The sequence below is a fragment of the Schistocerca nitens genome, chromosome 4 (assembly GCF_023898315.1).
Source record: "Schistocerca nitens isolate TAMUIC-IGC-003100 chromosome 4, iqSchNite1.1, whole genome shotgun sequence".
Lineage (NCBI taxonomy): Eukaryota > Metazoa > Arthropoda > Insecta > Orthoptera > Acrididae > Schistocerca > Schistocerca nitens.
This window is the reverse complement of record NC_064617.1, coordinates 138,845,994-138,868,164: the sequence shown is the minus strand read 5'-3', so window position 1 is coordinate 138,868,164 and position 22,171 is coordinate 138,845,994. Positions and strand designations below refer to the sequence as shown.

At 37.4% G+C, this 22,171-nt stretch overlaps 1 protein-coding gene across 1 annotated transcript in view; it reads right to left on the bottom strand.

Annotated features, from left to right (window-relative positions):
- Nucleotides 1-22,171, bottom strand: part of LOC126252167 (uncharacterized) — a 148,749-nt gene that overhangs the window by 94,176 nt on the left and 32,402 nt on the right. The window contains exon 3 of the mRNA XM_049953036.1: nt 1,459-1,717. Within this exon, the coding sequence (XP_049808993.1) occupies nt 1,459-1,717 (259 nt within the window). The remainder of the gene's footprint in view (nt 1-1,458; nt 1,718-22,171) is intronic.

The window sequence follows — 22,171 nt, the reverse complement described above, 5'->3', positions numbered from 1 at the left end:
CATCGCTTCACTGGATGTTGCCATTTTATAAAGCTGGAAGGTAGCGATCTAAGGTAGATAAGAGGATAGAGGAATAATTTTTACTCAGCAGATTATTTAATGGACATCACTGAACATGGGGCACTTTCGCAGACTACGCCTACATGTTCCTGTATAGAGTTAACAACACTGCCAATCACACTGCAGTGGGAATAGAACCACTGAGACTGGATTGTGGGTGGAAATTTATTGCCTGTTTGGATGAATCTTGAATCTTGTTATACCAGCTCAATAATCGTGCCTGGATACACTGTCATCCAGGGGAATGGCTGCTCAAAACAAGCATTGTGCCATGGGTGAAGGCTACAGGGGCAGTATTAGGCCAGAGGGAACATTCATCTGGCTTCCACGGAACCCGTGGTAATAATCAAAGAAACCATGACAACTGTGGATTACATGAACATTGTTGTATATCACATACACCCTTTCATGTATGATACCTTGCCTGACAGTGCTAGCATATTTCAGGGATAACTGTCCATGTCACAAGGCCAGAATCATGCTATTATGGAACACTTTAGAGGCTAAATGGCATCAGCTCCACATCCACAGACCACTGGCCTGCAAGTTATGGGAATTGCATGACCTGTACATAGACATCTGCTGCAACATACCTTGGCAAAGTTACTGAGGAATAATCAAATAAATGCCACACAGAATTACTGCTGCATTGTTTTCCAAAAGTGATCAACAAACTATTAATCAGATGGTAACAGTTTTTTGATCATAAGTACATGTTAACAGTAAATATAAGTAAAGTGTTAGTAAGTCTTACCTGAAAGTATTTGTTTGGAATATTGCCTATTATGGAAGAGAAACACGGTTGGTAAAGAGTACAGAGAAGAGGAAAATAGATTGTTTTGAAATGTTACACAACACATTTAAAGATTAGATGAAGTCACACTCAGTATGTTTTATTCAGCAGTTTTGCTCTTTCATTTATAAAGATGTGATGGGTTGGTAGAATATGTCATGAAACACCAAGAAATAATTAATTTGGTAATGGAGGGAAGTGTAAAGGTAATAAATGTAGAGGAAGGCCAAAGTTGGATATGGTGAGCACGTTCAAATAGATGTGAGATGCAGAAATTAGGCCAATATTAAAAATACTTGTGCAAGATAGACTGGCATGGAGAGCTGCATAAACTGGTCTTTGTTTGGGTTGTGGACTGCTATAACAACAACAACATAAATACAGTTAATAGCTATGCAGGAGATTGAAAAACAGCTGATTAATCGTGGAAAGATGTAATTGCATCTCCGACTTTTGTTTCTGAGCCAATAGTCCACTCAACCACCATCTCATAGTTATACTGTATAACTAGGTGTTGAAAACAACCAGATATCCAGTTTTCACAATGACCAATATTGTAAAGTGAACAGACTCTAAATATTATGAATTCAACAACTACAACATACCAGAGGGTGGGTACATTTGTTTTAACGTCTTGTCGCAGTGCAAATGATGCAGGTGATCCAACAACTTCTACAGTAAGATGAATGTAAAATGGGGGCAGTCCATCAACACAGCAAGTTATTTCATCATAGTATGTTCCCCATGTGTGTCCATATATCCAAATATCTACAGGGAGTGCACCTTTTGGTGGAAGATTTGATGATAATGGTTGGAGCACAATCACAATGCCTTTGCCTTCTCCTACACGTGATTTCCATTGATCTGAAAAATGAAGGTGTGACATTATAATTAGAACTAAGACACTTTTCTGTTAGTCAGGAGTCAGTTTATTGCTCTCAGATAAATAAATTTTATCACTAAATGCATCACAAAAATTGTGGCATTCTATTCTGTTCTATTTGTATCCAAGTATGTTTTACTCAGAAGAAAATTCTTCTTTAATTTGTGAGAATATTGCAAATTAATTCTGTATCATTAGGATTATCTGAAGAGCAGGATGTATTCGAATAGACATCATCAACATGCATTCTACATGTAAACCTATATTTGAACTCCAAAATACACTTTATAATCTAAAGAAGCATATGTTATGTACCTGTATGTTACATTTGCAAATCACACACAGAAATTATAACATTGTAAGATAAAATTTCTCAGATTTTACCATCAAGGTTTTTTTCATCTGAGATTAAGTAATAGGTTACTCAGTTCTTGTAGGAACATGGTTTATGCTATTGTTAATAATAATCTTTCCTGTTGATACACAATAGCTTTCTTGCAGCATTGGTGAGCATCTCCTTGATAACCCCCATTAACCAAATGAAACTGTGATGAAATGTGCAGCTTATCTTTGAATCTTTACTAAAATCTCTCTTAATCCTGTCTAACCTGGGACATAGAATGGCTATAATTTTCTAAGATTTGTTCAAACAACTGTTTTGTAAACTACCTTCTCGTATGAATTACATTTCCTTAGGTATTTTTTAGAAAATGGCACTCTGGCAACTGCACTTTTTTTTTACTTTTTTATGTTGTTGTTACACTTTAAATTTCTTTGTATGCATAATCCCACATGATTTATAGCCATGATTTTTAAGGAATTTATAGAAATAATTGTGTACTCAGAATGGGAAGCAACTATTGAAGAACACCCAATGTGATTATTCAAAATAGCATTCCTTTAATTAAGTTATTTTTCATTTAATGAACGTTATCAGTTTGTGACTTAAATGAATCCATTACCAATGGAAAACTATTTAGATCTTTATTGGGTGGACTACATCAAGATTTCAATTTTAAACATCAACTACAACATAGTGATAAAATTCAAAACACACAAAAATTAAAATTTGTAATAACCTTGGTAAAATTCAGTATTGCTATTATAGTTTCTGTAACTGATCACAGTTGAGCTTTTCATTTGTGTTTATCCATGGAGATGAAATTTCTCAGTAAAGTGTAGTTGCTCCTCTATTAGGACAAGACACAAATGTTCTTGGTCTAAACACCATGAGATATAAGGAAATTTCATAATATGAGAATGCGCTTGTGGTATAATTTCTTCCTGTGCAGATGAGACCAGCTGGGCCTGTGGTGAAGGATACAAATGACTCAAGTATTGGAGCAGATTTCAAAGTGTCTAATGTTTGTAAAAAATGCAGCACAAACGTGGCAGTGTTTCGTTGACTCCATCTTATGACAGTTCGAGTTTTGCTTTGCATATCTGGATGACATACTCATTTTCAGCAAGTCAGCTGAGGAACATGAAAATCCTTGATCCATGGTCCTCCAGTCCTTGAACTCCAACAGCGTCAAGGTCAACAAAGAAAAATTCAAGTTTCGTGAGCCTTCCGCCACTTTCTTGGGTTACACTGTCTCCACCGACAGCATACAGCCTCCTAAATCTTCCATGCACGCCATCACTTCACTGCCACCCCCGGCTACTTACAAAGAACCCTGACGTTTCCCGGGCACAATAAATTACTACCGTCGTCACCTGCCTTCTGCCACCACCATGCAGGCCCCACTGACAGACTCACTGTCGAGTAAACAGATTTGAGGACTCAAAGCCGTTCACTGGACTGCACCTATGCTGGAGGCTTTCAATGCATTAAAGACTTCTTTAGCTCACGCCGTGATGCTCACCCAACGTGACCCCTCAGCCAAGTTGTTCATCACTACGGACACCAGTGACATTGCAGTGGGAGTGGTACTACAGTAGTGCAAGGCAGACATGGTATCCTCCCTTCATTTATTATCTAAAAAAACTATCAACAGCTCAGAAGAAATACCCCACTTTCGATAGAGAACTCCTTGCGGTCTATGAGGCCGTCAAACACTTCCGCCCCAATGCCCAATGTGGAGGGTCACTCGTTCTTCATCCTCACGGATCAAAAACCACTCACAGATGCTTTCTGCTATCCCCCCCCCTCCCCACAAGGACCAAGGCCCACCCCCTCAGCACTTCCGTCACTTTGATCTAGTCTCCCAATTCACAACCGACATTCGCTACATCAAAGGCATGGACAAGAGACTTTCGTTTACATGGATTACATAATAATTTTTACAGATCAATACCGAAAGGAAAAAAAAATCGCGAGGGTACAGTAGTTGTGTATAGTTATGAAATATTGTCTATGAAGTTCATATGTAGATTTCATTTTTTTTAATTTTTTTTAATGTGACACTTTTTAAAAATGCATTGCTATGTCGTATGTTGCATGCCAGTCTTATAAACAAATAAAAATAATGAAAATGGAAGGAATTTAAAATTATAATACTATGGGCCATAATGTCAAAAATAAAGGGATGTGAATTAGCAATATGCAGTCTAAAAGCATATAAGGAAACATTCTAAAAACAGTCAGTCATAAAATAATGTTTGGTGAAATAAAATTACAAAGTAAAGATAAAATATTTCCTAAAGGTCTTGATAATTTTAAAAATGAAGGACAGAAGAGTGAACATTCTAAAGCAGATCATTGAAAAGCTCAAAGAAATGTTTGTCTTTGAATTGAAGTTGTTTGTTTAAAACAGATAACAGATTACTTTTGTGAAGTGAATAGATTTCAATTTCTTCTGAAGTAGTCCTTTCGGCACAGTATGTAATAATATTTTCAAATTGTTAGAAATGCAACCCTCAGAATGATTGTATCCATCAAGAGGTTGACCAAATATTGATTTGGTATGTGAAGTACCAATAGTATGTTCCTTAAAATGTGTTAAAAAGTTATGGCCAATTTGGCCAATATACTGTTTCTCACAGTCTTTACATAGTATTTTCTAAACGCCTGACTTTTGGTATGTATTTCATTCCCCGATTGAGTGTTTCAGTTTCATCTGCAGTGGGTTATTGGTTTTAAATGTTATTGTCACCCTTGTATTCTTAAATTATTTATTTATTTTATCTGAAATAGGTCCCATGTATGTCATTTTTGTAAATCTCTTCTTGGAATTTATAACAGCAACATCTGTTTCTTGTAATTTTTGATATAACAGATCAACCTGATGGGAATTATAATTGTTAGCAACTGCTATCTGTTTTAATGTATCAATTTCCTTCTGGATTGCATCAGGCTGAAAAGGTAATTTCAATATCCTATGTATCATTGTTTTAAGAAATGCCATTTTGTATCTTAATGAATGGCATGATGTAGCATTTATTATTACATTGGTTGATGTGGGTTTTCTATAAATAGAAATATAATGTTTTCCATTCCTGTTTGCAATTGTGAGGTCCAGGAAATTAATACTATTGTTACTTTCGTATTCAACTGTAAATATAAAATACATGATACAAAATGGTATTTTCATTATTTTTATTTGTTTATAAGACTGGCATGCAACATAAGACATAGCAATGCCTTTTTAAAAATTGTCCCTAGTAAAAAATAAATAAATAAATAAATAAATAAAAATAAAAATAAAAAATAAAAAAATGAAATCTACATATGAACTTCATAGACAATATTTCATAACTATGCACAACTACTGTGCCATCTTGATTTTTTTTTCCTCTTAGTATCGATCTGTAAAACTTATTATGTAATCTATGTAAACAAAAGTCTCTTATTACACCAGTAAATCGTATCTGTGCACCATATACTATACATGTCAGTTAAAGATTATTGCAGCCTACTCATTGAAAATTGTTTCAATAAAGACATGTTGCTGCTCAGTAGTACATCATCTGACATGACAGTCTTTGCCATTCCACTTTCGCAACAACTTTGTTAGAAAGAAACCTGCTGCCACATCTCTGCACCGGCATTTATCCTCACCATGGCAACCACTAGTTTGCCTATCAACTTTACAACAACTTCAGTGGAAAGAAGCCTGCTGCCACATCTTTGGAACAGCGTCCAACTTCACCGTGGCAACCAGTGGTTCCAAAGGGTTCACTAACAACAGGCCTTGAGAGGGCAACCCATGTACTTTCGAAATGAAGTTCATTTATCCTACATGTTTAAATACTTTTAACACTTCTTAATTGACAGTAGCTGTTAAATAAGCTAAGTTTAGTGTGTGTTTATTTTACTTTCTTGAAAATATTCCTTTAACTAAGAAATTTTACATTGTTATTCAACCTATAACCCATTGGTTAGTAATGACATCATTCTGTCAGAAGTGGGCGGAGCCTCCATTATATACAGGGTGAGTCACCTAACGATACCGCTGGATATATTTCATAAACCACATCAAATACTGTCGAACCGATTCCACAGGCCGAACATGAGGAGAGGGGCTAGTGTAATTGTTTAATACAAACCATACAAAAATGCACAGAAGTATGTTTTTTAACACAAACCTACGTTTTTTTAAATGGAACCATGTTAGTTTTGTTAGCACATCTGAACATATAAACAAATACGTAATCAGTGCCGTTTGTTGCATTGTAAAATGTTAATTACATCCAGAGATATTGTAACCTAAAGTTGACGCTTGAAACCTCCGAGGTTCAGTTGCGTGTTGTAACTAACACGGGCCACGGTCGGCGAGCAGCATCTGCAGGGACATGTTTACGATGACGACCGTGTTTACGAGTGTGGCTGGAGTGCACTGTTGTGGTTTGGTCTAGCTGTCGCAGTGTCCGCATGTAGCGCTTGCTGCTATTGTCATTCTGCATTCGTCTCTACACGCAGACCAACTGTAGTACACTGTGTCACCAGACGTCTGTGATAGTGTAGTGTTGTAGGAACTGTGACCATGGTGTATTCAAACTCTGAAAAGGCAGAGATGATACTCATCTATGGCAAGTGTCGACGAAATGCAGCTGAAGCCTGCAGGGAGTATGCAGAACGGTACCCGGACAGAGAGCATCCAATGTGCCGCACATTGCAAAACATCTACCGCCAACTGTATGCAACAGGTATGGTCGTAGCATGCAAACGGGTCTGTAACAGGCCCGTCACAGGAGAAGCGGATGCAGTTGGTGTGTTAGCTGCTGTTGCCATGAACCCACACATGAGTACATGGGACATTGTGAGAGCCGGTGGACTGAGTCAAAGTAGTGTCATGCACATACTGCATCGTCACTGCTATCACCCGTTTCATGTGTCGCTACATCAGCAATTACATGGTGATGACTTTAATCATCGAGTGCAATTCTGTCAAAGGGCATTAACAGAGAATGCGTTGCAGTTCTACCTGTTTACCGATGAATCAGGTTTCACAAACCGTGGGGCAGTGAATCTACGGAACATGCATTACTGGTCCGTGGACAATCCTCGCTGGCTCAGACAGGTAGAGCAACAGCAACCGTGAACTGTAAATGTATGGTGCGGAATCATTGGCGACCAACTCATTGGTCCTCACTTCATTGCAGGGGCCCAAACAGCTGCAACATATATCGCGTTTCTACAGAATGATCTGCCAACGTTGCTCAAAAATGTCCCACTGGAAACACGTCGACGCATGTGGTATCAGCATGATGGTGCACCTGCACATTCCGCAATTAACACTAGGCTGACCCTTGACAGGATGTTCGACGGGCGTTTCATAGGACGTGGAGAACGCATAAATTGGTCAGCCTGTTCTCCTGATCTTACACCTCTGGACTTCTTTCTGTGGGGTACGTTAAAGGAGAATGTGTACTGTGATGTGCCTACAACCCCAGAGGATATGAAACAACGTATTGTGGCAGCCTGTGGCGACATTACACCAGATGTACTGCAGCATGTACGATATTCATTACGCCGGAGATTGCAATTGTGTGCAGCAAATGATGGCCAATGGCCACCACATTGAACATCTATTGGCCTGACATGTCGGGACACACTCTATTCCACTCCGTAATTGAAAACGGAAACCACGTGTGTACGTGTACCTCACCCCTCATGGTAACGTACATGTGCGTCAGTGAAAAAGACCAATAAAAAGGTGTTAGCATGTGGACGTAATGTGCTGTTCCAGTCTCTTCTGTACCTAAGGTCCATCACCATTCCCTTTGGATCCCTATGTAATTCGGTGCTCTCCGATACACACGATCGAACAGCGGAGGAGTGGTACTCAAGTGTCAACTTTAGGTTACAATATCTCTGGATGTAATTAACATTTTACAAAGCAGCAAATGGCACTGATTACGTATTTGTTTATATGTTCAGGTGTGCTAACAAAACTAATGAGGTTCCATTTAAAAAAATGTAGGTTTGTGTTAAAAAACATACTTCCGTGCATTTTTTTATGGTTTGTATTAACCAATTACACTAGCCCCTCTCCTCACGTTCGGTCTGTGGAATCAATTCGTCAGTATTTGATGTGGTTTACGAAATATATCCAGCAGTAATGTTAGGTGACTCACCCTGTATAGTAAGACGTGCACTGGTTTCTCTAGTAGTGATTCTCCAGCAGAAGGAGGTTCTTACTCATTGGTAATTCATCATTTTATAGCTTTATAACTTCATGTATTTTCTTTAATGTACGTAGCCCTCTAATTAAAGCTTTGTATATGACTTGTAGGTCTGAAGATGGCAACAGTAGTGGTCGAAACCAGTCACCATAGTAAATAAATTGTGATCAAGACTGTTTTTATAGTAAATATTTGTAACACATTGATCACTGTTCACTCCCATAATGTATTCAAAAGTAATCAATCTTATCAGTCCTCTTCCACCATTGGAGGGCCACAGATACATTCTATCCACAATTGACCACACGTCCCGCTGGGCAAAGGCAGTTCCCTTACCTAACATCACTGCCGATATCGTGGCCAAGTGTTTTATCTCCTCATGGATTGCTAGGTTTAGTTGTCCAACCACCATCATCACTGACCAGGGTCAGCACTTTGAGTATTCCCTGTTCACCATTTTATGTAATGTCTGAGGCATAAAGAAAATTCACGCCACAGCCTACTACCCACAAAGCAACAGGTTATTGGAACTGCTGGTCAGCACTTTGGGTCTTCCCTGTTCACCATTTTATGTAACGTCTGCAGCACAAAGAAAATTCACAACACAGCCTACTACCCACAAAGCACTGGGTTAGTGGAACTGTGTCACCACACTCTATAAATGGCGCTCAGTTGCCACAACTGCCTCTGCTCCAAAGCACTTCCATGGGTACTGCTCAGCTTCCGTTCAACTTTCAAGCCTGACTTACAGGAAACTATTTCAGAACTTGTTTTCAGGGAGAACACCGTCCTACCAGGGGAACTCATTCAGCCTCACATACCTGAAGACTTCCCTCCATTTCTGGATTTCATAAGTCGCATGCGCACCCACTTCAAACATGCATGCCTGCACCCTCCAATCAGCCACTCCCCGCCAGACACTTATGTGTCAACCGCTCTCAACATTTGCTCCCATGTAATGCTGAGAGACACTTCAATCCAACAACCTCTACAACCACCTTATCTTGGCCCCTTTAAAGTCCTCCGGCGGGGTGATACAGCTTTCGACATCATTGTCAAAGACAGTCCACAAACTGTTTCATTACACTGACTCAGACCAGCATTCGTGGAGCCCGACGTCCCTCAGCTGGCTCAGTCTGACTCTCTTAAAGATTCTCCCACCAGTCTCCCTCCCACTGTGGAGTCTTACAATGTTTCTCCTTGGTGGCAGGGAGGGGGTGGGGAGTGAGGGGGGGAGGCTTGGAGGCTGTGTGGCATTGATAGGTCATAGCGACCATATAGGTCAATAATCAGTGGAATGATAGAGATAAGAACAGAAACAGAGGAAGAGATAACAGGAATAGACCACAGGAGAGAAGACAAGAGAGTCAATGATTAAGAAAAGTGAAGGTCACCTCAACAGATGGCTGTCAGTTTGGGGTGAAAGAAAATCATTGTAATCAGGTACAACACTATCGAATCAGAGAATGCAAAGTGAAATAGCACAGATTCAATAGTACAGGGAGTTGGTGGGTGGATGGATTATGTTTTGATAGAAAATTTTGGAGAATAATGAAGTCGGATGAACACAATAAAAGAGATTTAGAAAACGGAGAAAGATGCAAATGTAGACTGGATGGAGAAAGTTTTTGTAATCTACACAGTGAAGAGAATAGTAAGAATTTGGCAGGTAAAGGTGTTAATGATCATGATGACTTTGATCTGTATGGTACAAATGATCTAATGAGTAATGAAGGGATGTTTATTCTGCTGTTAAAACAAATGAGACTGGTGGTCTTGTGCCAAACGGGAAAAAAGAGAGAGCATTAGTTGCAGTGCTGATGCTGAGAAAAACTCACTCAGATGATGATTGTATGATTTGTGAGGCTGATGAGACTGATAAGAATTCTTTGCTTAGTGAGAGACTGAAGAGACCAATGATGTTTCTATGATTTGTGAAAGTAGTATGAAATATTTTGTGACATTACTGATTATTTTATAGATGGCATTGATGATGATTTGAGAAGTTAGATTATTTTTAATGTGGAGATTATGGATGATGATTTGAAGGGAGATGATAATTAAGCAGGGTTGATGGGAGAAGTAGCATATGATAGGGTGGCACAAGAGAATCAGATGTTGCAGGTGGATGTCAGGAAAGAAGGGAGCAAAGATTAACTTGCATTAATGATGTAATTGTAAAAGTTGTTTGGGATCATTACAGAAATATGGATAATGATGTTAATGTTTTTGAGAAAATGGGGAATTTGCAATGAATTACATCCAGAACGGCAAAAAGAGAAAAATAAGAGTAATTTTGGGAAACATAATATGCCTGTAGGAGCTTTGCAAGCACTTTCTGATAATGAATGTGATAATAATTGAGGTGAGGGTACTATCAGCTATGAAGAAGTAGAAAATGATTTATTATTTGAAGAAGAAGATAGAGGTGATGGGAAGAATGGGACTGTTTGGTAGACACTGGCAGTCCAATCTGTGGAATTTCTGAAAAAAGTGGGAGACAGAATCAAATATGGCAAGAATTTTAATGAGTTACCTGTTATGGGTGTCAGAATTAAGGGAGCTACCGGATGGCACAGCAAAACAGTAAAGTTTCAAATAAGGATAGAGTTTGAAATTTATAGTTTATCCTTTGTACAAGGTTTTCTTGTCATTACTGAGCTTAATGAGGAGTTAATTTTGGAGACTGACTGGATTGTTAAAATAACTGCATGTAAAAACTTAGCTAAAAAAGAAGGGGAGAAATTGTTGGGAGGACCATGGAACAACAGCACAATTTAGGAAAAGAAAGAGATGACAGAAAAGTAAAAGTTACGTAATTCAGAATTGGGAACCTGGTTCCTGTAAAGCCCAATGAAAGATCTAGAGCAACTAGTAAATAAATCATAAAGTTTTTTGACATGTACGTTGGATCATTTGAAGTGATATGAAATCCTCTTTCAAATGCTTTCAGATTGGTTTATCCTAATACAAGAAAATATTTGGATTAAGGAACATTGTACAACTAAAAGCTTGCAGCAGGGAAAGAGAAGGTAAACTGTCATGTGATGTGGAATGGAAAAGTTAAAAATCTTGTATATAGCTGTGGAACTCTGCTGCATATTGATAGAAAGTGATAGATAGCACAGTGGTACAGAGTACACAACACATTTTAGTTTGTAGAAACACAATACATACGTGGATAAAAGACATAACACAATCAACTTGCAAAGCAAACTGACATGCTGCCATCAACCATATTATTTTCTGAATACATAAAGTGTGATATATGATTTTTATTTTACAACAGTGCATTATGTCCTCAGAGAAATGTCTTGTCTTTGCACATTAACAGTGTGGCAATCTCTAGGTACCCAGCCCTATACCATTTGCTTCTACAATTTAGCCTTCGTATGGTAGAATTGTTCTTTGACTATATTTTTATTTTAACCTTTGAAATGCAACTACCTTCCCATCCCAACTTGTTACTGACAAGGTAAAAGAACCAGACAAGCTTACTGGAGATGAGAAGTCAGAACCATAAGAAATACTGAGATCCTATAAATATATACCTAGTTAGTAAGAAACCAGGTAGAGTTAATAACTATGCATGTAAGTTAAGGCTTAGACCACCAGCCATTCTTTATAAAACCATATTTTGTTCCTATTTGTAACAGACAGATTGTGGAGAGAGAGTTGCAGACAATGTTAAAAGTGTACAATAACTGAAAGGAGTACTAGCCAATACAGCAACCTTTCGGTTGTTGTAATGGAAATGGGTGGTGGGTCAAGCTCATGGTTGATTTCCATCATCAAAATAAATTTTTGGAAAGAGAAACTGGTCACCCTGAGTCAATGGAAGAATTACTCAATAAATTTTCTCGTGCCAAGTATTTTTCATGCCTAGATTTGACCTTAGGTTTCCAACAGATAACATTAGAACCAGAATCTAGGAAATATAGTGCTTTCTTATTCTCTGGTAAAAGCTATCAGTATTGTGTAGTACCTTTTGGTTTGAATGTATCTGTAGCAAAGTTTATTAGAGTCTTAGAGCTTGTGTTGGGTAGTTAAATATGATCGAAACTGGTAATTTATGTTGATGACATACTCATAACAAGTGACACATGGGACAAGCATGTCAATACAATCAAAGAGGTAGAAGTTCAAGCAGGGAGATATGACACTTAAGTTCGTTAAGTGTAAGTCTGGTGTAATGACTCTGAATCTTTAGGGCATATTATTTGCAAAGAAGGAATATTACCTGATCTTTAAAAATTAAAGCTATTGCTAAATTTCCTAAACCTAGAAATAAGAAGGGATTAAGGTCATTTCTTAGTCTATGCAATTTCTATTACAAATACACTAGGGCTCAAGCTTTAAACACACCTAGTTTATTTCATATTTTAAAGAAAAACATAAAAAAAAATCTTTGTAACACCCAAATTTTACATAGACCTGAACTTAGTATACTATTTTGCCTTATGATTGATGGTAGTGACTATGGTTCAGATGCTTGTTTATTCCATCAAAAGGAGGTAGATGAACAGGTGGTGTAGGGTGCAGTCAACTTTGCAAGATGTAGTTTGTGGAAACATGAGAGAAGCTATACTGTAACAGAAGAAGAACTACCTGCTATTGGTGGGGATTCAAAAAGTTTAAAACTTATTTAACTGGACATAAGGTCATTGTTTTTACTGATTGTAAAGCTTTATGCTATTTGCAAGAATGTAAAATTTATCATAATGGGTAACACATTGGGCCTTATTCCTGCAACAGTTTTATTACACTATTTTGCATGTTAAGAGTAAGCAAAACTGTGCAGCAGACACTCTGTTTATATTGTGAATAGGGAATGAGCAGGAAAATGTTGGAATACAGGATGATAAAAACTTCTGAATCATCTTTATCAAAAGTGTAAAAGGTGAAGAAGAAATAATTAAGATATGTGAACAGCTGAGGAGACATCAAAATCAGGTGAAGACCTCAAGTTAGTAAAGAGCTTACTTTTAAAAAAAGGGGTATGAGAAAGCTGCACAATACTACCAGGTACACATGGGAATTCTATTTAGAAGACACAGACCTGATTCTGATCAGTGGAAATTATGCTGGCCTAAACAACACATTGGTTTACTTATTATGTCTGTACGTGAAGGTTTCGGACATCATGGCAGCATGAAGTGCATCCAGAAGATGCAGGAAAGGAAAATGTTTATTTCAGTAATACCTCAGTAATCTGAGTGACATATGCACTGTTGTTGTGGTTGTTGTTGTGGTCTTCAGTCCTGAGACTGGTTTGATGCAGCTCTCCATGCTACTCTATCCTGTGCAAGCTTCTTCATCTCCCAGTATCTACTGCAACCTACATCCTTCTGAATCTGCTTAGTGTATTGATCTCTTGGTCTCCCTCTACGATTTTTACCCTCCACGCTGCCCTCCAATGCTAAATTTGTGATCCCTTGATGCCTCAAAACATGTCCTACCAACCGATCCCTTCTTCTAGTCAAGTTGTGCCACAAACTCCTCTTCTCCCCAATCCTATTCAGTACCTCCTCATTAGTTATGTGATCTACCCATCTAATCTTCAGCATTCTTCTGTAGCACCACATTTCGAAAGCTTGTATTCTCTTCTTGTCCAAACTGGTTATCGTCCATGTTTCACTTCCATACATGGCTACACTCCATACAAATACTTTCAGAAACGACTTCCTGACACTTACAGAATGTCTTACACCTTACATTTATTGTGTGGTACTTTGAGAAGGAGGTAATGCACTATATTTATTATCCTGTATATTTTGATGCAGTTGTGCTTTGCTGTCTGACCCTATGAAATATTTAATAGGATTCTGTCATTCTACTGAATTCTTATGATGAGGATATGAGGTTAATGGTTTTGTTTCTATGACTGACTCCACCACCCTGCTGAGTGTTCAGTAGTGTGTTCTCTGATTTAGCCTCTATGCTTTGTATTGTCCTAGTATGACAACAGAAAAATATACTTAATTGCTTCCTGCATTGTCCTAGCATGTCAACAGAAAAGTATACTTAATTGCTTTCTGAATTATCCTAGCATGGCAACAGAAAATTTACCTAATAATTCTCTGACCTGGCCTTTATGCTTTGCATTTTTCTGTTTTGTCCTTCTGTGACAACAGATAATTTACTCATTTTATTTCTGTTTTGTCCTACTGTGACAACAGATAATTTACTTAAATTGTATTCTTTTGTTTTTGCCTTGTGTGACAACAGATAATTTACTTAGTTGCTTTCTGTTTTGTCCTAGTGTGATGACAGACTACTTGTGTTACATTTCATTCCTTACTGTAATTTTTGTTAATATTTACCCAAGACTCTATGAACTTGCTCAATTATATGTGATTTTCAACTCAATTGGATTGGACACTTATATATACTTGGCCCTTTCTTGTTTTCTTGTATTTGATGGTACTCTTGTCTTACTTGAATTTCTCCATTTTCTAGCTTTGGTGCAGGATCTCTTTGAAATTTCAAACACATTGTGTGTGGCTGATGAAACTTGGGTGTTTGTTCACCAATCCTATTCTGTATAGCAGAAATATGTTTTAGTGATATGGGATTTTGAGTTGAGGTTTGATGTGAAATTCTAAAATGAACTGATGATGATATCTCAAACTGATTGATCTGTGTACTTATGTATATGCCTTTGCCCTTCTTGACTCATGGTACCTTTTCTGTAATTTTGACTTTCATGTTTGTATATTACGGTACGTGTTATGATTGTGATAGTGGTCTGGAACTGAATGTTCCATCTTACCATTTTTTATGTCTCTGTGAAAGTATTAATATTTCAATGTAGTTATATAAACATGTATATGAATGTAGTTATATATACATGTATATGAATGTATCATTCATATTCTTTGAAGGTTGTCTGTCACATGTCTCATAAATTCTTTGGTTCATTTTTGGTGTAGTTGTGATGATCTCTGGCTGTGTTTTGAAATATGCAGTTGGTGTTTTGTATCATATTGTCATACTGTGTGATGCTTAATAAATGATTTGTTTCTAAAATGTTATTTGATGATTTGTCAACATTGTAGCAGATGTGCGCAATTGATAAAGTTTGTATGAAGTGTGACAGTTGTGCCAGTTTCAGAAAAGAATTCCTCAATGATACAGAAGTGCAAAGATGAGACAATGGCCAATGAAAGACAACAACTGGATAAACTCATCAGCACAGAAAACTGGTGGAGCTGGAAAATTTATGAGAACTATTTTAGAGTGTGATGAAATCTTTGATGTCATAAGTGGTGAACTGATTAGGTCAGAAGGAAGAGGACAGAGTTATGAAACTGAACTTGCAAAATGGACAAATGCTAATGCAAAGGCAAGAAGAAGACTAATTCTATCACTTGACACCAAGCCTTTATTTCGTGTTGAGGAATGCAAGACTGCTAAAGAGGTTTGGGATAAGCTACAAAAGATCTATAAATTGCACTCAGCTGAAAACATTGATCTGCTTAGACATAAATTCCATAAAATTGTGTGGGAGGCATCTGGAGGTATACAAGGTCAGATTTGATGATGTACAAACTCAGCTTTCATTGTTGGATAAACCGATTGACTATGGTAACGTTTGCGCATGATTTTTGCAAACTTTGCCGAAAGAGTTCAGTTACATTTATATTACATGGCATGATCTATCTGATGAAGAAAAGACATGGAATAAATTACAAAAATGGTATCTGAATTATGACCTAAGAATAACAGATGGTGGTGTTGCTACAGCAATGATGTCAAAAATGAAGATTAACAAACCACAACAGAAGTGCACACAAACCTCCTCTGAAGCAGATTCATTAAAAACACCTCATTATAAAAGGAATGAAGACAGAATGCTTTTCATGTGGTAAAGTAGGTCACTTATCAGAACAATGTAAGACAGGGTTGGTTTGTTTAAAATGTAAGACAAAGGGTCATCGATCAAATGAATGTAGTAGTGTAGACAAAAGAGAAGATGGTGCTATGTTGTTAACTGATGTAACATCAGTGGATAATTCAAGAAGCTGCTACTACACAGATACTTCAAAATCAGTGGAAACAGTATCAGTGGTGGGACACAACAGTTTTTCAGTAGATGTGAATACACTGGACTGTGATGAGTGGTACATTGACAGTGGTGCAACAAATCACATAACAAATTAACATGATTGGTACACTACGTATGAACAATTTGAAACTCTGAGGAAGATGGACAGTTCCAAGAATGGTGTACATATTGAAGCATTTGGTACAGGCCAAATTGATGTACAGATATTCAGTGGATAGAACAATATTTTGAACATGTTTGGTTTTGCCCTGATGGTTCCTGTAACTTGTTTTCTGTTAAGAAAGCTGCACAGAAGGGAATAAAACAAATAATCAAAAATGATGGCAAATCATGGGCATTTTTTGAAAACAATATTGCAATTGCTATTGCCACATCCTGCTGTGAAAATGAGCTTTATCATTCAGCTGTGAAGGTTGTTCGTCAAGAAAAGTCTTGTGTTGTTACTGAAACTGACACTTTACAGAGCTGGCATGACAAAATGGATCATCAAAATAAACACTACGTCCACCAATTTTTGAAGGATCGTGGTGTAGAGGCAACAACTGATAACAGTTTTTGTGCAGGGTGTGTCATGGTAAACATCACCTGATGTCATTTGGTGAAATAGTGCAGAAACCCACTAAACCTGGAGAGTTAGTGTGTGCAGATGTTTGTGGTCCGATGGAAGAAAATGATCTGCAGGGTCATTGATACTTCGCTGTTTTTAAGGACGATTTTTCCAGTTTTACAGTAACATACCTTTTGCAACACAAAGATGATTTTAAAGAAAAGTTGCCACTGTTCATTAAAATGATAAAGACTCAGGCTGATGTTACTGTGAAAGAATTATGCACAGATGGTGGCAAGGAGTTTCATAATAAAGACGTGCAAAAATTTGCTGGCTCAGTTGGACTGAAACATTCAATCACAGCACTATATACACCTCAACAGAATGGAATTACTGAATGGGAAAATAGAATCCTGTGTGAGATAGCACATTCTTGGCTTTGCTCTGCTGAACATCTGCCAAAAGCATTGTGGAGTGAAGCTGTTCTGGCTGCAACATACACTTTGAATTGGACAAGTCCCACAAAAATTAAAGGTAAAACTCCAATTGAAATATTTTTGAAGAAAGAAGTTTGTTTTGATAATTTGGTGATATTTGGAACTGAACACTATTCTTGGATTCCTACACAGAAACGGAAGAAGTTTGATACTAAATCTTCAAAAGGATATGTGGTTGGTTATGATGATTGTGGATACCATGTTTATTTTCCTGAAAAAATGTGCATGTGTGTTCGCAGAGATGTAAAGTTCAATTGCGAGCCATTACAGAAACCTCTTATCGGTACTCAAAAGTCTAAAAGGGTTGTTGAAATATCAGCTATGCATAAGAATGCAGATATTTTGGAGACTGAGCATGAAGCTGTTGATTTTGAAGGGGATTGCATGAACCAAGATGTTGCTATAAGTGATGAAAGTGTTAACAACCAGTCATATGACAGTGAGGGAGAAGTTGGAAGTAACTTGGAAGCAAGAAATAAGGAAAGAGGAAGCCAAAATTACGTGAATGGCGGAATTTGAAGAAAACATCTTGTCACTGTGAAGATTCAGTTCATCAACCAAGAATGGTGTTTCTTTGTGAGATGCCAAGAAGCTATAAAGAAGCATTGCAGTCAGAGAATTCTGAAGTATGGAAGAATGCATTGGAGAAAGAGATGGATGCTCTAAAGAAAAATGGAACATGGTAATTAGTTTACAATATTAAACAAAACAACGTGATTGGAAATCGATGGGTCTTTACTACAAAATTGAATACAAATAATGATGATGTTCAACATAAGGCTCAACTGGTGGCAAGAAGATATACTCAATGGTTTGGAGTAGATTATGTTGACACATTTAGCCCTGTTGCAAGATTTGAGACAATGAGATGCATTTTGAGTGTTGCAATTCAACATGATTGGTGTATAAGGAAATTTGATGTGAGGACAGCATTTCTCAATGGTATTTTGAAGGAAGAAATCTACATGAGTCAACCAGAGGGATTTGATGATGGTACAGGACAGGTGTGTAAGTTACTGAAGAGTCTATATGGTTCAAAGCAAGCCTCAAAATGTGGTATGAATGTCTTGTTGGGTTCCTTACTGAATGTAACTTACGGGAGAGCAGTTCGGATCCATGTATGGTTTTATGGTGAAAACCTGGTATTATTGCTTTATGTTCATGATGGATTCACTATGGGCTCTACTGATGCCACAGCTAAGTTCATTGAACAGTTGGGTAAACATTTTCAAATCAGTGTAGAAAAAGCTGATTACTTCTTGGGTTTAGAAATCAAGAGGTGTGACAACTGTATTCAAATAAATCAATCTGCATATGTGAAGAGGATTTAGGAGGAATACAATATGATGGATGGAAAACCATTGTCTTTACCACTGAACCAGGATGGACACCAGGTGAGTCACCTCCATTTAATAATACTGGACTGTATCAAGAAATGGTTGGAAGTTTGATGTATTTAAAACAAGGCACAAGACAAGATTTATCTTATGCTGTTAATGTTTGCTCAAGAGTTCAAGACTCACCAACTCAGGCACACTTTACATTACTCAAATGAATATTTAGGTATCTTAAATCAACAATTAGAGATGGCATTGAGTTTATGAAGGATAAAGACTGTAATATTGAAGCCTATAGTGATGCTGACCATGATGGGGACAGAGGCACTAGACGATCAACAAGTGGCATCCTGCTCAAGTTCCATGGGGGGCCAGTTATGTGGAAAAGTAAATTACAGCAGTGTGTTGCTCTTTCTTCAATGGAGGCAGAATATGTGATTGCACGTGAGGCTTGCAAATCACTTGTACGGTTAGACTGACTTCTGAAAGAAATTGGAGCAGTTGATGAGTCATCAGTTCCACACATAGATACAAGGTATCATTTACATTCATCAACTGGTTAGAAAAAGGAAGATTGAAGTGAATTACATACCAACTGGTGGACAGGCAGCAGACATTCTGACAAAAGGGGTACCATTCACAAAGTTACAAATGATGAAGGAACTTGGTGTAGTGTCTACTTCATCATATATATAAAACAATGTGGGAGAGTGTGAAAGTATTAATGTTTCAATGTTGTTATATATATGTATACATATGTATCGTTCATATTCTTTGAAGGTTGTCTGTCACATGTCTCATAAATTCTTTGGTTCATTTTTTGGTATAGTTGTGATGATCTCTGGCTATGTTTTGAAAAGAGCAGTTGGTGTTTCAAATCATATTGTCATACTGTGTGATGCTTAATAAATGATTTGTTTCTAAAATGGCATTTGATGATTTGTCAACAGTCTAGAATTTTGGGTTTCTTCTTGTGTAAACACATACACTATTTAAGTTTGTTTTAAATTTTCAGTAGCATTTTAGGGATATTTTAATTAAACTTCATGTTATATTACCATGTCTATCTTATATTATACAGCCTATTATACTAGTTTGGTTTTAAGCATTTGTTTCTTGCTGTATGGCAACACCTACATCCGGGTATCACCTCCATTGATGGGGTGGACAGTATGCAGGGAAATATATGGGGAATCTGTATTCTGTTTCTCTGCATTCATAACATGCCATAAGTTTTGTCTATCTTTTATACTATGTCAACCATGTGATGACCACCCAACCAGTTTACCTCTTCTCCTTATGCATATGTTTCTGTTTAAAAAGGGAAATGAATAGGTTTAATTTAGATATAGAGGGAATTAGTGAAGTTCAGTCGCAGGAGGAACAGGACTTCTGGTAAGGTGAATTCAGGGTTATAAATACAAAATCAAATAGGGAGTAAAGGAAATCGAAGAAAAATTTGAAGTAGGAATTAAAGTTAAGGGAGAAGAAATAAAAGCTTTGAGATTTGCCGACGTCAGAGACAGCAAAGGATGTGGAAGAGTAGTTGAACAGAATGGACAGCTTTCTGAAAGGAAGATATAACATGAACATAAACAAAAGGGTAATGGAATGCAGTAAAATTAAATCAGGTGATGCTAAGGGAATCATATTAGGAAATGAGAACTTAAAGTAACTGATGAGTTTTACTACTTAGGCAGCAAAAAAACTAATGACAGCAGAAGAAGAGAGAATATAGAACAAAGACTGGCAATGGCAAGAAAATCGTTTCTGAAGAAGAGAAGATATACATGTTAGGAAGTATTTTCTGAAAGTTTCTGTCTGGAATGTAGGCATGTAAGGAAGTGAAACATGGACAATAAAAAGTTCAGATAGAAAGAGAATAGAAGCTTTCAAAATGTGATGTGGCACTACAGAAGAATGCTGAAGATTAGATGGGTTGATCACATAACTAATGAGGAAGTACTGAATATGATTGGAGAGTCAAGAAATTTATGGCACAGCTTGACTTAAAGAAGTGATTGGCTGACAGGATGCATTCTGAGACATCAAGGGATCACCAATTTAATACTGGAGGGTTGTGTGGTGGGTAAAAATCATAGTTAAGGCCAAGGGATGAATACAGTAGGCAGATTCAGGAAAAGTAAGTTACAGTAGTTATTTGGAGATGAAGAGGCTCACACAGGGTAGAGTAACGTGGAGAGCTCCATCGAGCCAGCCTTTAGATGGAGAGCACACCACCACCACCAACAACAACAACAACAACATTCTTATTTAATTTACATGATCATTTTAAAATTCAGTTAATTATAATGTCATTGGTCTCATTTCAATTTTATCATGAGCAAAAATATCTCCATTTTGGTTGGACTGTTACTAACCATTTCTTCTTCTGAAATGGTCAATCCAAGGATTGGTTTGCAACAGCTACAATGGCAGCTTGTCTCCATTCTGTGCGTCTTCCAGCTTTCCTCTTCATTTCTTTATAGGTGTTACTTCCCACATCTTTCACAATTTGATCCATGTACCTCAGTCGTGGTCTTCCTCTTGGTCTTTTTCCCTCGACATATCCCTCTATGATTGTGTTCAGGAGTCCTTTATGTCTTAAAAGTTGGCCTGTAAATTGCACTCTTCTTTTAACAGTGAAACTCCAGAAGTTTCTCTTCTCACCTGCTCTTTCCAGAACCACTTTGTTTGTGACCTTGTCGATGCATTTCAGTTTGAGCATGCGTCTATAGCACCACATCTCAAAAGAATTTAGCTTCTGTCTTCCTCTGTCCCGAGAGTCCATGTTTCCCACTCGTAGCATGCCACACTCCACACATATGATTTCAAAAATCTTTTCCTGATTTCAAGGCTGATGCTCTTAGATGTTAAGATGTTTTTCTTCTTGTTAAAAGCAGCCTTTGCTTGAGCAATTCTACTTCGCATTTCTGCCTTGCTCCTTCTATCCCTGGTAATATTACTGCCCAGATATGTAAATTTATCAACTTGTTCGAGCAGTTCATTGCTTACATGAACTTGGCCTTTCACTTGATCTTTTTTGTTGCATGCCATTACTTTTGTTTTTGCTTTATTAATTCTCATATTATATTCTTCCCCCATAACTTTATCCATTCTATTCAGTAGGACTACAAGATCTTCTTCACTTTCAGCCAGGACAGCTATATCATTGGCATATCTTATCATATTATTCGTTGGCCACGGATTACTACACCTGTCTGTGAATTTTCCCATACTTTTTTCAGCGTCTCTTCAATGTATAGGTTAAAGATAACAGGGGATAGTGCGCAACCTTGTCGGACACCTTTCCGTATCTGCACCTCTTCTTGTTTTGTACATCCATGGATAACTGCTGTCTCGTTTTTGTACAGGTTCCATATCATTTTTTTTATCTGTATAGTCTATTCCTACTTTTC